The 17,167-nt window shown below is 36.6% G+C and overlaps 1 protein-coding gene across 1 annotated transcript; it reads left to right on the top strand.

Moving 5' to 3' along the window:
- The first annotated feature begins 103 nt into the window (after positions 1-103).
- Positions 104-16,735, top strand: LOC141362579 (alpha-amylase-like). Its single transcript, XM_073864856.1, has 10 exons — positions 104-317; positions 1,994-2,140; positions 8,373-8,570; positions 8,674-8,904; positions 14,652-14,785; positions 14,880-15,002; positions 15,110-15,209; positions 15,753-15,874; positions 15,953-16,078; positions 16,486-16,735. Exons 1-10 carry the CDS (start codon positions 150-152, stop codon positions 16,673-16,675), a joined length of 1,539 nt encoding a protein of 512 aa, XP_073720957.1. The 5' UTR covers positions 104-149; the 3' UTR covers positions 16,676-16,735.
- Positions 16,736-17,167: the final 432 nt, after the last annotated feature.

Below are 17,167 nucleotides of genomic sequence, written 5' to 3'. Positions count from 1 at the left end.
ACACCTCACCAGTTAACATCTGTGGTTTTCCAAAAACTGATATGATAAAGGCATTTGTTTAAAGGGGTACATTTCCCATGGGCTTGACATCTTATAAAACGAGAGTAGGATTATTCACCCTTAGATGATTTTTTGTGTGCATACACACGATGAAGCTTTTGCTTGTGGCTGCTCTCTTTGGGCTTTGCTTTGCCCAACACGACCCAAACACTAAACATGGCAGGACCTCCATTGTTCATCTGTTTGAGTGGCGTTGGGCAGACATAGCTGCAGAATGTGAGAGATACCTGGCACCTAATGGCTACGCTGGAGTTCAGGTATGTGCTCCAATTATATATACATGTAAAACCGTTAACTTAACTCCATTTAAGGAAACTGATTGCCTTAAACCATTTAAGTTTTAAAACACATACATTTGAGTACTGTGAACTTGAGTCATGTTCAATTATGCACTTATATTTAAGTAATGTGAACTTTAATATAAGTGCATAACTGCATATGACTCAATTTGTTTAAGTTCACAGTACTCAAATGTGTGTGTTTTAAAACTTAAATGGTTTAATGCAACGGGTTTCCTTAAATGGTTTGAGTTGAGTTAACTTTTAAGTTTTACCGTGACACAGTACTGTGCAAAAGTCTTAGGCCACCACCACCAGTCTTAGAAGTTTTAATATCCATCCATATTTATTTTTCAATCTATTTTATTAAGATACAAACAGAAAATACAAGAAATATTTACAAAAAAAAAAAAACAGGACTAAATGTCTTCTTTAGGAATCGTCTGTGTTTAGTGTGACCTCTCTTGGCACTAAACACATCTTGAGTGTTTTTGAGCAGAATGAAGTAAAAAGACAAATTTCTTAAAAATTTGAAATTAGGATTTAATTTTATTTAGGTTTAATATATCCTGCAGTTTCCTGCTATTGCTCAAGTGGAAGGGGAGTTTACCCTAAAAACATGACACATCAGTTTACATTTTTATATAGTTATTAATACTATATACATTTCCTGTATTTTCTGGATGTATTTTATTAAAGAGACTGAGAAACAATTATATATGATCACTCAAAAAGTGTTGCTGAGGATGAGAACATCAGGCATGGACACATCATTTTCCTAATTTTTCTTCATTATTATTATACATGAATATTCAGTAAATATTTTTTCTGTCATCTAAAGTAGTCTAGCAAAACATCCATTTATTTTTTTTCTTAATATTTTTGTGTTAATTTGATTAAATTACAACATAACACATGTTCAAACACAGCCGGACACATTGCGGTAATGAGAATTTCAGCAGAAATGAGATAAAATTTACAATTATAAATTCTTATGTTGAAATCACACATTGTGCAAGGTAGAACACAGTATTGTGTTAATTCTGATGCTTTTTAATGTTACTATATTACACATTTTAAAGCTAAAATCATTAGTGCCGTGGTGTTTCAATGGTTTCGTGAGAATGATATATATATCACTCACTTTCATGAGCTATACACAGCTATACACATCTGGTTTTGAAGATATTTTGAGAAATGTTTGTAACCAAACCGTTTGTGGACCCCGTTCACATCCATAGTAGGAAAAAGAAAAAAAAATGGAAGTAAATTTGGTCAACGAATGATTTGGTTACAAACATTTCTTAAAATATCTTCCTCTGTGTTCATCAAAACAAAGAGATTTATACGGGTTTGTGACAACATGAGAGTAAGTAAATGATGACAGTATTTTCATTTTGGGTGAACTATCCCTTTAAGCCTTGCTACCAAATGCACAATACTGTTAGAAATATATTTTTACTAAATGTTTTATTAGTTATTATTTTAAATATTAAATGTTTTCTTGGCTGATTTATTAAAATATCAATTCAATAGTGGTTGTAATGATTAGCCTTTCTCATGTGTGGCAAGTTGGACCTTTAAATTGTGAAGTCATATTTATCTGACCTTATGGTACAAATTTGTAAACTTTTATAATTATTTTTGTCTGGCAGATCTCTCCACCCAGTGAACACATTACGCTGACTAATCCTTGGCATCCTTGGTGGCAGAGGTATCAGCCAATAGGCTACAACTTGTGCTCCAGATCAGGAACAGAGGCTGAGCTAAGGGACATGATCACACGCTGTAACAATGTTGGGGTAAAATATACTGTATTTATTAATCACCAGAACCATTAAAAGAGCCGTTAATAAGACTTATGAAACGGTTAGTTCCAATCCTTGATTCTGATTGGTCAATAGCTGTGCTTCATTCACGTTAAAACACGGCTCGCTTCATCCAACGGTTCTATTTATCACTGCGCAAGACCCTTAGCAACCACATGTATCAGTTTGAGAAAAAAAAATTGTTGTTATTTGAGCTTTCATGCATTTTACACAGTGGAAGTTGGAGCATTGTTGTTCACGGTCAGGGACTATTTTTTTCTAGCGAAAGGAAAGCTTTTATTGATATAACTTCATGAAAGTTGCATTAATAATTTTTTTACTTTAATATTGTGTGGTAACCATTTTATAAAAGCAATAAGGTACGAGAGGCTGTGCTGTATCATGAATAAGTAACGGCTGAAGGGCGTTGGGACGAAGCGGGGTGCCTGCAACCCTTTCAGCCGTTACTTATTCACGTTACAGCACAGCCTCTCGTACCTTATTGCTTTTATAAAATGGTTACCACACAATATTAAAGTAAAAAAATTAGTGCAATTTTCATGAAGTTAAATCAATAAAAGCTTTCCTTCCGCTAGAAAAAATAGTCCCTGTCCATACATAAACCGCACACCTTCTCAAATGTCTTAAATATATCCACTAGAGCAATGTTTTTGGTAACTGTGGTATAAGCAAAATAATTGAATTATTTAAAAATAATGCACACCCACGGTGTAACCTCTGCTTCACGTCGTGCTGCATAACCACCTTGGGTCAGGCGCGGAGCTATGGGCGGGCCTGGGCGGGCCTGGGCCCGCCCAGATTGACAGCTGGCCCGCCCAATCAGAAATGTAAAAAATACTACTCTGTATAGTTAGACATGTATACTACTTTATGTGGTGTAATTTATCTATTGCATGTTATGTTAAAAACAGTAAAATTATAAGTAAGCCTGATAACTATTTAAAAACTAGTAGAAAAAGTATTTTGATTAACAACACGTTATAAATATGTGCTGCGTGCTTTCCTCTCAATAACATAAACACACAACAAATATGACAGCGGGGTAAAAAATAGAAAGAAAACATCTGATCATAGTGATGTTGTTTGATATAGCGATATAGCAGCACTATAAGTCACGCCACGTTTATTGCTACACTTTATACAATATAGCCTATTGCTTTTAAGCAACACATAGCCTATCATAACAACCTATAAGCCTACTGTGTAATTGAGACATTAATTTAAGAAATGCATTAAAGCAGAAAGACGTAGGCTGCGCAAATATAGTGGGTTCACTTCAATCCACACTGACGTTCTTGGTTTGCTTCTTATTTATTAAATCGAAGCAATTGTTTGATCAAACATTGATTAATATTAAGATACAATTTATACAAAACGAAATTTACTTTAAAGAAAGTCTTTCTACAAAACAAACCTCGCAAAATCGCTTGCCCGACGTCCATTACGGGCTATGGCGAATTCCTGTCGGGCTAAAAAAAATGATGCGCCTTGGCCGTCGGGCGGAGGAAAAAATATTGTAATGTGTTTGCATTCTCTCAGATTTAGTTAGGTAATTATGTTGTATGTAATTCGGCATCATCTTGTTAGCCATTACTATCCTCACTAACACGTGAAACTGTCAGGAAATGAAGTGAAGGCATTAAATCCATTATTCCTTTCGTTCACGTCTGATATGCGCGCTCCTCGGCTCCGCTCTTCACGAGTAGGCTTGCTCTTGTGCTCATCAAAAAGTATATTAAATGTTTATTTATTTGTCATTTCGTTTAACCCCAGAGTCTAACATTATTCTAGCAATTCCCTTTTTCTTTTTTTATTTAGTAAGTTAACTTATGTGAGAACGAAAATATATTTTTAGTGATTTGCATGAAGAGAATATGATGTTAGAAGCTTCATTTTAAGCATTTAGTAGCCGTATTTATTTGAACACTTTAATAGGTTATTTAAAAAAGTATAAGGTTTTTTGGGTTCATTTATATTTCCTGTCACTGTGTGCAGGTTCTTTTTTGTAGGCTAATATTTGTTTTACCAAAAAGGCTTAATAAATGTCACGTTGCATTACAATTTAAAGTATCAATAATGTCAAAAATGTGACGTGCAGTTCGGGTGTGTGTGTATGCTGTTTAAATTAGTGTTCTGAAGTTTTGACGAATTTTATAGACTTGTTATAGTTTCTTATTCAAAAGTGACACCCATAGATTCAGGCCCACCCGGACTTAATCCATGCCCACCCATTTGTCACGTTCTGCATCCGCCACTGCCTTGGGTGTACATTATTTTTTTATAATTCAATGGCCCGTCATCAATTATTCCTTACATCAGTCACCCCATCACAGCCCTTTCACACTATTACATCATCAGACACTACAAAGCCAGAACATCAAGACTAAGAAAATGCTCTCCTCTATAAGCCATCCACCACCTCTCCCTTCATCACAGCAGACACAGATGTTTTTGTATAAAAATGACAACCAATCAGTAATCTCAACCAGATTTGCACATTTGCCATGTTGACATTGCTCTGAATACGTTATAAGTAGGGATAAACCGATACCACTTTTTTGGAATACAAGTACGAGTACGAGTACTTGCATTTCAGTACATGCCGATACCGAGTACTTAATAAAAAAAACATGATTAAAATTTACAGCTAACAGCTTTAGTCATAATAATAATAATAAAAAAAAAAAACGGGACTAGTTTTCCAGTTTGTTTTAAACTCTGCCTCTTTGGACAACACAAGAGGCATTAACCCCTTACACGCCGCTAAAACATAGACATTTCTCAGACCGTGGTATCGATCCCTGGTATCGGGGGACTTTTAACGAGTATGAGTACTTTAGAAAATGTGGTATCGAGGCTGATACCTGATACCAGTATCGGTGCATCCCTAGTTATAAGTCTCTTTACCACTTTCATAATAACTATGAATGCACTGATTAATTTGCCTATAATCTGTATCGGCAGATAAAAGCATTTATTGTGAAATGGGTGACAATGACAACAGAATTGCAGTTTGTACAGTCTGCATTTCTAGGATTTCACTACATAATATTGTGAAATAAGAAGTAAAAAGCAAAAGTATCGGAATAGGTGTCATTCCAAGTAATCAAATATTGGTTTCAGCACAGAAATTTTGTGGTGTGTACCCATATTAATAATAATAAAATTTAATAATAATAATAATACTGATTATAATAATAATAATGACCTCAATTAGCAAAAAGCAATAGTAATAAGGTTTATATGTATCGAAAAAATAGAATATTTAATAATATATAATATATATATATATATATTAGGGCCGGGACTCGATTAAAAAAATTAATCTAATTAATTAGAGGCTTTGTAATTAATTAATCTAAATTAATCGCATTTTAATCTCATATAAATATTTGACCTGAGAACATTAAGAAGTATTTTTACATGGATTTTTATGAATAATGACTGAATACATAAGCTTAACAAAATATTGTTTATTTTTGTTCAACCAAGTCGTTGTACCCGGAGTCGGGCTAATGTCCAAGCTAGCTGCTGTATGTTTTGCATTGAGATTATACTTGAGGCTCGATGTGCTGCGGTGATATGTGAATTCCTTGTTGCATATCTTACACACAACCATGCTCTTATCGACGCTTACCAGTGATGCGCGGGTCAATGTATAAACAACCCGCCCGCAACTCGGACCGCAAAGAAAAAATATATATATATTATACCCGACCCGCTTCCTGGCCCGCATTTCTTAAAGTAGTTTGTTTAATATTGCAGGGTTCGGGACTTCTCAGGTTTTGACTGTCTGTGTTCTGGTACCTATGTGCGCGGATGCCCCACCTCGCGTATAAAAACAACAAAACATAATATACTATATAGCCTATATTAAAATTAAAATATATAAAAATGTGCATAATATATTTTTTAAGTTGCACATCGTTTATAGGTTTCTTAAGTGGGATTCGGATGTGAAAAGCGCTGCATAATGTACGCGCCTTTAGTGTTACCATTGAAACTTAACTAAATAAAAAAAAAATAAGAGGTGATATATAGCTTTAGCCTACATAAATGCTTATTGCTTTAATGTTGCGAGTTCCTCTTCAGCTTTTCTTGCTGTTATGTTTATAATAGTTCATTGTTCAGAGTTCATATTGATGATCTTATAGTCAATTTAAAATGTTCTTACAAACTGACTCTATTTGTTTAACTTTTTTCCTTTACCTGCCGTCGCTGTTCTCTGTGCGTGTCCTCCGTCAAAGTAGCCTATTAAAATTAATATGAAGTTGATTTTTAAAAGTCTTAAGCACACCGCGAATCAAACGTGCTGCTACAGTATGCTCTAAATGCGCGTGTAAATTTAACTTCTGGGCACTGCCAGGCTGATTTTTTGAAAAGTAAGTGATATAGGCTACTCACTGCATGTTTTGGCATTCGGTAGCATATGCATCAATGAGATGCACGGTGTTGCTTTTAATGTTCTTTTTAATTTATATTCACAAAACCTAACAACAAAACATTGTTTATAATTACGAGACAAATTATTTGAAACGAAATTCGTTTTAAAGTAGCAAACAAAACTTAAATTAAACTCGTAATAAACTAATTAAATTGAAACAAAACAACATTACAACAATATTTAAACCCAACAATACTCAAACATTAACATATAACAGACATTAGGATACATGTTAAAATAATCTGTAGTTTGTTGGTAGATGTTTATTGGGCAAAACCTCCGTTGCAAACCTCCATTTACCAGAATAAATCATGTTTACTTTGAAATTGATGCGTTGTCACGTTAAAATCAGCTGTTCGTTTAGGTTCCGTCTACTTTTATTTACACTGCATCACAACCCCGGAGTTCTCGAACTAAAACAGGGTCTGCAGCATTTACGAATGACTCTATTAATAAGTGCGATTAAAATGCGTTAAAATGTTTAACGCGTTATTTTTTGTGTAATTAATTAATCTTAATTAACGCGTTAAAGTCCCGGCCCTAATATATATATATATATATATATATATATATAATATATATATATATATATATATATATATATATATATATATATATATATATATATATATATATATATATATATATATATATACACACAGTTGAAAGAAAAAGTATGTGAACCCTTTGGGCTTACTTGGATTTCTTCATAAATTGGTCATAAAATGTGTTCTGATCTTCATCTAAGTCACAACAATTGAGAAACACAGTCTGCTTAAACTAATACCGCACAAACATTATACGTTTTCATGTTTTTATTGAACACAACATGTAAACATTCATAGTGCAGGGTGGAAAAAGTATGTGAAACCCTAGGCCCTAGGCTAATGACTTCTCCAAGAGCTAATTAGAGCCAGGAGTAAGCCAACCTGGGGTCCAATCAATGTGATGAGATTGGATGTGTTGATTAAAGCTGCCCTGTCCAATAAAAAACTCACACCAGTTTTGAGTTTGCTGTTCTGAAGAAGCATTGTCTGGTGTGAACCATGCCTCGCACAAAAGAGCTCTCAGAAGACCTTCGATCAAGATTTGTTGACTTACATTAAGCTGGAAAGGGCTACAAAAGTATATCTAAAAGCCTTGATGTCCATGTGTCCACGGTAAGACAGATTGTCTACAAATGGAGAAAGTTCAGCACTGTTGCTACACTCCCTAGGGGTGGTCGTCCTGTAAAGATGACTGCAAGAGCACATCGCAGAATGCTCAATGAGGTGAAGAAGAATCCTAGAGTGTCAGCAGCTAAAGACTTACAGAAATCTCTGGCACATGCTAACATTTTTGTTGACAAATTTACAATAAGGAAAACATTAAACAATAATGGACTTCATGGGAGGACACCACGGAGGAAGCCACTGCTGTCCAAAAAAAAACATTGCAGCACGTTTGAAGTTTGCAAAAGAGCACCTGGATGTTACACAGCACTACTGGCAAAACATACTGTGGACAAATGAAACCAAAATTGAGTTGTTTGGAAAGAACACACAATATATATGTATATATTAGTATTATTAAATATATATGTATATATATTAGTATTAAATATTCTATTTTTATTTATTTATTTATATTAGTATTTGATTATTGTGTACGTGTATTGTTGTTTCTTCATAAAATTTAGTTTGATGCTTGTATTTATTTTTGTTTGAACAATTCTAATAAAATGTTGTAATGTTACTGTTGTTGCTCTGTATGATACTGTAGGTGAATGTGTATGCAGATGTGGTGATTAATCACATGTGTGGAGCTGCTGGTGGAGAGGGCACTCACTCCAGCTGTGGATCATACTTCAACACCCACAAGGAGGATTTCCCTTCTGTCCCCTACTCATATCTGGACTTCAATGATTACAAATGTAAAACTGGCAGTGGAGACATTGAGAACTACCATGATATATACCAGGTTCTTTTTAACACAGCACATACAATAGAGATATTGTATGAACAAAAACTAATTCAAGCAGACTAATCTGCTTTTCTTTTGATTTGTCTGCTATATTGAACAGGTCAGAGATTGTCGCTTGGTAAATCTCCTGGATTTGGCCCTGGAGAAGGATTACGTTAGAGAAAAAGTGGCTGAATTTCTGAACAAACTGATTGACATGGGTATGGCTGGATTCAGAGTGGATGCTTGCAAGCACATGTGGCCTGGTGATCTTAGTAATGTTTTTGGGAGACTCAAAACCCTGAACACCAAATGGTTTCCATCTGGCACCAAACCTTTCATATATCAAGAGGTAACAACCGTGGTGCATTCTGACCACACTTTAAAAAATATTTGTTGGTTCAACTTAAAGGGATAGGTGACCCAAAAATGAAAATAATGTAATTAATGACTCACCCTCATGTTGTTCCAAACTCGTAAGACCTCCGTTTATCTTCTGAACACAGTTTAAGATGTCTTATATTTAGTCCGAGAGCTTGCTGACCCTTCGTTGAAAATCTATGTACGGTATACTAGCCATGTCCAGAAAGGTAATAGAAACATCATCAAAGTCGTCCATGTGACATCAGTGGGTCAGTTAGAATGCGTTGAAGCATCAAAAATACATTTTGGTCCCAAAATGACAAAAATTACGACTTTATTCAGCATTTGTCTTCTCTTCCACGTCTGTTGTGATGCGCATGCGCGAGACTAAAGTCATGTGGCTGCAGTGACACGGCTGACGTGTTATCTGGTGCGCCCCAGCTGTTTTTTTTGTGCGCCTGAGCTTCGTTTACAGTCTGAGGGAGAAGTACGCTATAAGCTTGAAAAAAAAACTTCGCAAACATGTCTGAGGATAGATAACACGTCATCCGTGTCGCTGCAGTCACATGACTTTAGTTTCACACATGCACTTCACAACAGACGCAGAAGAGAAGACAATGCTGAATAAAGTCGTAATTTTTGTTATTTTTGGACCAAAATGTATTTTTGATGCTTCAACACATTCTAATTGACCCACTGATTTCACATGGACGACTTTGATGATGTTTTTATTACCTTTCTGGACATGGACAGTATACCGTACGTAGATTTTCAATGAAGGGTCAGAAAGCTCTTGGACTAAATCTAAAACATCTTAAACTGTGTTCCGAAGATGAACGAAAGTCTTACGAGTTTGGAACAACATAAGGGTTAGTCATTAATTAAATTATTTTCATTTTTGGGTGAATAGAATAGACTAGAATAGAATAGACTTTATTTGTCATTGTGCAGTAGTAATGTACAACGAAATTTACGTGTGCAACCTCTAACAATACTCACTTACATACAGTGTTGGGGGTAACGCATTACAAGTAACTTGAGTTACGTAATAATATTACTTTTCTGAAGTAACGAGTAAAGTAACGCATTACTTTTTAAATGTACACATTAATATTTGAGTTACTTTTTCAAAAAAGTAACTCAAGTTACTTTTTTATATTAATTAATTTGATTAAAAAATATGTACTGAATTAAACTAAACGTATGCACTCTCTGTGCCTGTGTGGAAACAGTTTGAGTCAGAAACTGAGATGGCAGGCCAGAGCTAAACATTTTTGTGATGAAATATGCAATTTCTGAAGGCAGAACTTTTCAGTCATAAAAACACCTGCAAGGCCTGAAAGAGATCAAGCTTTAGCCAAGAAAAAGTAACGCAAAAGTAACTAAAAGTAACGTAAGCATTACTTTCCATGAAAAGTAACTAAGTAATGCAATTAGTTACTTTTTTTGGGAGTAACTTAATATTGTAATGCATTACTTTTAAAAGTAACTTTCCCCAACACTGCTTACATAAACACACACTCACACAATAAATAAAATATAAAATATATAAAAAACAGGGCATCCATCTTTACACTTAAGTCCCATTAAATAAAATCCCTATTTATAAAGTGCAAATGTGCTGACAGGTTGGTAGGGGTACATGGTTGTTCAGTTCTGTGATGGCCCTGGGGATAAAACTATTTTGCAGCCTGGAAGTACGTGCTCTGAGAGCACGATACCGTCTGCCAGATGGGAGCAGAGAGAAAAGGTGTTTTGAGGGATGTGTCTCATCTTGCAGAATGTTATGTGCTCTGCGGAGGCAGCGGATCTTGTAAATATCGTCCAATCGGTGGAGAGGAAGTCCAATGATTTTTTTCAGCAGATCTTATAACTCTGTCAAGAGATTTCCTATCCTTCCCTGTGCTGTTGGCATACCATGCAGTCATCCCATATGTTATGACACTCTCAATGGCACATTGGTAAAAGACTTTAAGAAGCTCAGCAGACAGGTTGTTCCTTTTAAGTGTTCTTAAAAAGTAAAGTCGCTGTTGCGCCTTTTTAAAAATAGCGATTGTATTCATCTCCCATTTGAGGTCCTCTGAGATCAGTATCCCCAAGAATTTAAAACAAGATACCTTTTCCATTTCCTCACCATTAATGATGAGGGGTTGGGGGGCCTCCTTACACCGTCTGAAGTCCACTATCATCTCCTTTGTTTTTTTTGACATTCATAGTCTGGTTGTTGTTTTTGCACCATCCTGTCAGTCTGTCAACTTCATCTCTGTAGGCGTTCTCATCGTTATTTGAGATTTCTCCCACCACGGTTGTATCATCTGCAAATTTTATCGTTGTATTTGAAGGGTGGGTGGAGATGCAGTCATACGTGTAGATGGAATACAGCAACGGGCTCAGCAAGCAGCCTTGTGGTACTCCAGTGCTGATAGACAGGCTTGAGGATTGGTGTGGGCCCAGTTTCACTGTCTGTGAGCGATCTGTCAAAAAATCCTTGATCCACATAAACAGGCTGCTGCTGAGGCCCAAGTCAAGAAGTTTAGTGACCAGCTGGTTAGGAATGATAGTGTTGAACGCTGAGCTGTAATCAACAAAAAGGAGTCACACGTATGTCTTCCCCTTGTCAAGGTGTGTCAACGCTTTATGGAGGACTGTAACGATAGCATCTTCTGTAGACCTATTTTCCCTATAGGCATACTGATGCTGGTCCAAGTTGATGGGAAGGACAGTTTTAACGTGCTTCATCACCAGTCTCTCAAAGCACTTTGCGACAATGGGGGTGAGCGCCACAGGTCTGTAATCATACAGGGTGCTGACGTGACTCTGTTTGGGCACTGGAATGATAGTTGCTGTTTTAAAGCAGGTCGGTACGGTTGATGTGGCCAGAGACATATTAAATATGTCTGCAAAGACATCTGCGAGCTGGTAGGCGCATTCTCTGAGCACTCTCCCCGGAATCGCATCAGGTCCCTCAGCCTTTCTAGTTTTTACAGACCTAAAGCTGCATCTCACTTCCTCTGCCGTTACCATAAATTTTGGGTCTGTATCAGCAAGGAGAGGAGCGGTTCCGTTATCTGATCCTAATGTTTCAAAACGGGTATAGAAATGGTTGAGCTCTTCTGCCAAGGAGGCATTAATGTTTGTATGTGATTCACGACTGCCCCTGTAATTGGTGATTTGTTGTATTCCTTGCCACATACGTGTTGGATCTTTATTGGCAAAATGGCCCTCTATCTTTTCCTTGTATGCTGCTTTTGCCCGCTTGATGCCCTTTTTCAAGTTTTCAAGCTGGATGTGTTATATGATGCTCTGTCCCCTGATTTAAATGCTGTGTTGCGCTCCCTCAGAAGGACATGGACCTCTGCCGTCATCCAAGGTTTCCTATTGGGAGGGATCCTAATGCTTGTGTTAATAGTGATGTTATCAACACAGGACCTAATATAACAGAGAACAGTAAAAGCATATTCATTCACATCCTGATTGTGAATGAAAAAAAAAGTGAATGAAAAAAAAGTCCAGTTTGTTCATTCCAAACAGTCTTGTAACTGTAGAGATGCATCCCCAGGCCACCTCTTAACAGTTCTCACAATAGTCTTCTGCTTTTTAATAACGGGGCGATACGCTGGAATCAGGGATAGTGACAAGTGATCAGACTGTCCCAGGTGTGTGAGGGGGAAGGCTCTGTATCCCTTTTTAATATTAGAATATACACAGTCCAGTATATTATTCCCTCGTGTTGCACATTTGACATGCTGATCAAAGCTGGGTAAAACTAAATTTAAATCCTGTTTAAAACTATCCCTTTAAAAGAGTAGGTGTTTGTGCTGCTTTAAAATTTTAGTTTTTTTTAAAAAACATAGTTTTTTGACTTAACTAATACTTGTTGAAAAGTTGAATTAAAGCGACACTCCACTTATTTGAAAATAAGCTCATTTTGCAGCTCCCCTAGAGTTAAACATTTGATTTTTACCGTTTTGGAATCCATTCAGCTGATCTCCGGGTCTGGCGCTAGCATTTTTAGCATAGCTTGGCACAATCCATTGAATCTGATTAGACCATTAGCATCTCGCTAAAAATAACCAAAGAGTTTCAATATTTTCCTGTTTAAAACTTGACTCTTCTGTAGTTACATCGTGTACTATCGTGGACTATTTTCGGGCAGTGCCTAATATCACTACACCTGCTGCAGCTATGTTACAGCAGCAAAGTTCTTGATTATTACGCCAGTTTGAGAGTATAGTTCCTAGCCATATCTGCCTAGCCTGACGTTGTCATACTCAATTCTAGTCAGAATTTGAGTCTGATACCGCTCCATTGAGCTATAATTATGAGGCGTGTCTCAACCGAAAAATGCCTCTGCACTCAATTGGATAGACCTACGACCAATCAGAGCAACGGAGTGTGTGACGTACGTTACGTCTTTTGCAGCCTGACCGAACTGCTAGTTATTTCGCTACAATGACACTAAGATTGTGATTATACTAAGTCTTAGAGAACGTACATCAACACCTACTATGTTTACAACATTTCGTTTATATCACAACATTAAGTATTTACTAAGTCATACAGTAAGACTATCTCTTACCATTTGTACGTTAGGTGAACTTCATCCACGACGATACCCATTACGTTGGCTTGAAAATATTGGAGCCTAGCATGTCCCTCCACTTATTCAGCAACCATGATTCCGGGCTTCCGAAAAGAAGCTGGCAACGACCACTAATTATATCCATCTCGTCATGCACGCCGAGTTGCATAGCCTTGATACCAGTTTCAGTTGCGACCAACTTTTGCCGAATCCCGTAGGAAGGACGGCAGAAACCCCAGACCCATCTTCCCATTCTCAAAATCTTGTGGGCGGTGCTAAGATCGGCTGGCATCCAGGCTAATATCTGCCTAGAAAATCACAACTTTTAATTTTTCGTCGGTCTTAGTACACGACGTAACTACAAAAGAGTCAAGTTTTAAATAGGAAAAATATAAAAACTCTTTGGTTATTTTTAGCACGATGCTAATGGTCTAATCAGATTAAATGGATTATGCTAAGCTATGCTAAAAATGCTAGCACCAGGGGCCTCATTTATAAAGCATGCGTACGCACAGATTTGATCGTAAAGTGTGCGTACGCAAAAATATACGGCAAAGTTCATATTTATAAAAACTGTCTTTGACGTGGAAAAGTGCTTAGCGCCACGTCAGGGTCTGAGCAGACGTACGCACTTTTGCTTGTCTGGTTGCTGCAGATTTTTGGAAATATAAACCATTCTTGCTGTTTGGAATTGGGTTTAAACATAGACATATAAAAGAGCGCTTGTCAATGACATTAATTAGGCATTGTTTAAAGGCGGAGATCTGAAACTGCTCGGCTGCGCGCACAAGTTCAAGTTCGTTTGCGATTTATTGATTTGAAAGGGGTACGCGCGTTTTCTGCGCGTACGTTCGGTTTATGAATCACACGTACGCATTTTTGATAAATGATCATAAGATCAAATGTAGGATGTTTTTTACGCAGCATTTTATAAACGAGGCCCCAGATCCGGAGATCAGCTGAATAGATTCCAAAACGGTACAAATCAAATGTTTAACTCTAGGGGAGCTGGAGCATATTTTCAAAAAATGTGGAATGTCCCTTTAACTCAAAATTAAAAGCAGCATAAACACTTAAGTTGAACCAACATATCTTTTTAGCTGACTTGATTCTTGAATAAATCAGGAAACAGATAAAACTCATTTTTTTATCAGGTTATCGACTTAGGTGGTGAGCCCATTAAAGCCAATGAGTATTTTGGGTTTGGAAGAGTGACAGAGTTCAAGCACAGTGCAAAGTTGGGGACAGTCATACGTAAATGGGACGGAGAGAAGCTAAGCTACCTGAAGTATGTAGCAGTTACTCTTAATGTGTGTTTGGTGATGTCAGTTGTGATTCTTATGTCTGTAATTACAGTAAAATAATGTTATTTTGTCTTATAGGAGCTGGGGAGAGGGCTGGGGTTTCATGCCCTCTGATAAAGCTGTGGTGTTTGTGGATAATCATGATAATCAGAGAGGCCACGGTGCTGGTGGAGCTTCTGTTTTAACATTCTGGGACTCCAGGTAACCGTTTTATATTCTCCTGTTATTAATAAAAGCTGTTGTTGACGAGTCAATACTCTTCCTGACGTACTATAAATGGTATTTTATACATTTCTGTGTATTTTTAGGCTTTACAAGATCGGTACAGGACTCATGTTGGCTCATCCATACGGTGTGACCAGAGTGATGTCTAGCTTCCGCTGGGATCGACACTTTGTGAATGGAAAAGTAAAAAGCATCATTCAAGAAAATATTGATTTTAGAAGTTTAGTCTGATAGTATATTGATACAAGTCAAAAGTTTAAAGTGAATATCTTAAAGGAAAACACCACGGTTATTCAGTATTTTACTATGTTCTTACCTCAACTTAGATGAATTAATACATACCTATATTTTTTCAATGTGTGCACTTTTAATCTTTGTATAGCGCTTCTTGAATGTGTCAGCATTTAGCCTAGCCCCATTCATTCCTATGGCTCCAAACAAAAGTTTTATTCTGTGCCACTGTACTTACTCGTGTAACTAACAGTCTTTAAATAGGGAAAACATGGAAGTGTTTGGTGGCTTCTAAATTCATCCCTGTTTGGAGCCATAGGAATGAATGGAGCTAGGCGAAATGCTAACACATTCACTAGCGCTGTAGAAAGATTATGTGCACTCGTTGAAAAAATATAGGTATGTATTCATTCGTCTAAGTTGAGGTAAGAACATAGTAAAATATTGAAAAATGGTGGTGTTTTCCTTTAATTTTTTCTGTGACATTACATGCAGGATCAGAATGACTGGATGGGCCCTCCAAGCTATTCTGATGGATCCACTAAACCAGTACCCATTAATCCAGACACCACATGTGGGGACAACTGGGTGTGTGAGCACAGATGGCGCCAAATCAGGTTGGTGCGATTGAATGCAACCCTTATTAAATATCAAAATCCTGTCATTTATGTTAACTCTGTGCTGTCTGTTTATAGAAATATGGTCATTTTTCGCAATGTGGTCAATGGTCAGCCTCTTAGCAACTGGTGGGACAATGGCAATAGTCAGATCAGTTTTAGCCGTGGCAGCAAAGGATTCATTGTGATCAACAATGATGATTGGTGAGACTCTTCTAACACTTAAAGGGATAGTTCACCCAAAAATAAAAATTCTGTCATCATTTACAAATGATGTGTCACTCATTATGTTACAAACCTGTAAAAATTTCTTTGTTCTGATGAACACTAATTAAGATATTTTGAGAAATGTTTATAACCAAACCATTCGTGGACCCCACTTACTTCCATAGTATTTTTTTTTCTTACTATGGAAGTGAATGGGGTCCACGAACGGTTTGGTGACAAACATTTCTCAAAATATCGTCCTTTGTGTTTGCGTTTGTTAAAACATGAGTGTTAGAAAATGATGACAGAATTTTTATTTTTGGGTGAACTATCCCTTTAAATGTTAAAAATGTGCTGAATGAAATATCTAATAAGTGCTAAATTAATTATTACCAATACCACAGGGACCTGAATGAGACCTTGAACACCGGTTTGCCTGAAGGAACGTACTGTGAAATTATCTCTGGAGATAAGAGTGGCGACAGTTGCACAGGGAAAATTATCTCAGTGGGTTCAGATGGACGCGCCACTTTCTACATCAGCCACACAGAGGAGGATCCATTTATTGCCATCCATACTGAATCTAAACTATAGATTTAGTCAGGAGAAAATCAGTTTGTCAAAATTGTCGTATTAAAGCAACCTTTGATGACATCTATTGTCTTGAGTATATTAATAAACAAAATTCTTAAACAGATAAAGCAGCAATATTTATCTAAAAGATGCTTTTCTCCCTCTAATCCCAAACAGGTAATAGATTAAAGGATTAGTCAATTTTCTTTAAAAAAATCCAGATATTTTACTCATCACCATGTCATCCAAAATGTTGATGTCTTTCTTTGTTCAGTCGAGAAGAAATTATGTTTTTTGAGGAAAACATTCCTGGATTTTTCTAATTTTAATGGACCCCAATACTTAACAGTTTCATGCAGTTTAAAATACACATAGTTTAAAACACAGGCATAGTTTCAATACATCATCCGTGACCTCTTGACGTGATGACGTATTATGTGAGGTCGCGGTGGCGTGTCACAGGACTGGAGGAATACGAGAAGTTGTGGTTTAAAAATTCATATTTTTTATTTT

Source organism: Misgurnus anguillicaudatus, unplaced genomic scaffold (genome assembly GCF_027580225.2).
Source record: "Misgurnus anguillicaudatus unplaced genomic scaffold, ASM2758022v2 HiC_scaffold_28, whole genome shotgun sequence".
NCBI classification, from domain to species: domain Eukaryota; kingdom Metazoa; phylum Chordata; class Actinopteri; order Cypriniformes; family Cobitidae; genus Misgurnus; species Misgurnus anguillicaudatus.
Note: the sequence above shows the minus strand (reverse complement) of the source record. Positions and strands in the feature narration are given on the sequence as shown.

Bases quoted from the DNA above. Each gene is read 5' to 3' on its own strand.
- LOC141362579 (XM_073864856.1), top strand. From the start codon at position 150: ATGAAGCTTTTGCTTGTGGCTGCTCTCTTTGGGCTTTGCTTTGCCCAA. The intron at 318-1,993 runs GTATGTGCTCCA...TTTGTCTGGCAG, and splicing joins ATGGCTACGCTGGAGTTCAG to ATCTCTCCACCCAGTGAACA. The intron at 8,571-8,673 runs GTTCTTTTTAAC...TATATTGAACAG, and splicing joins ACTACCATGATATATACCAG to GTCAGAGATTGTCGCTTGGT.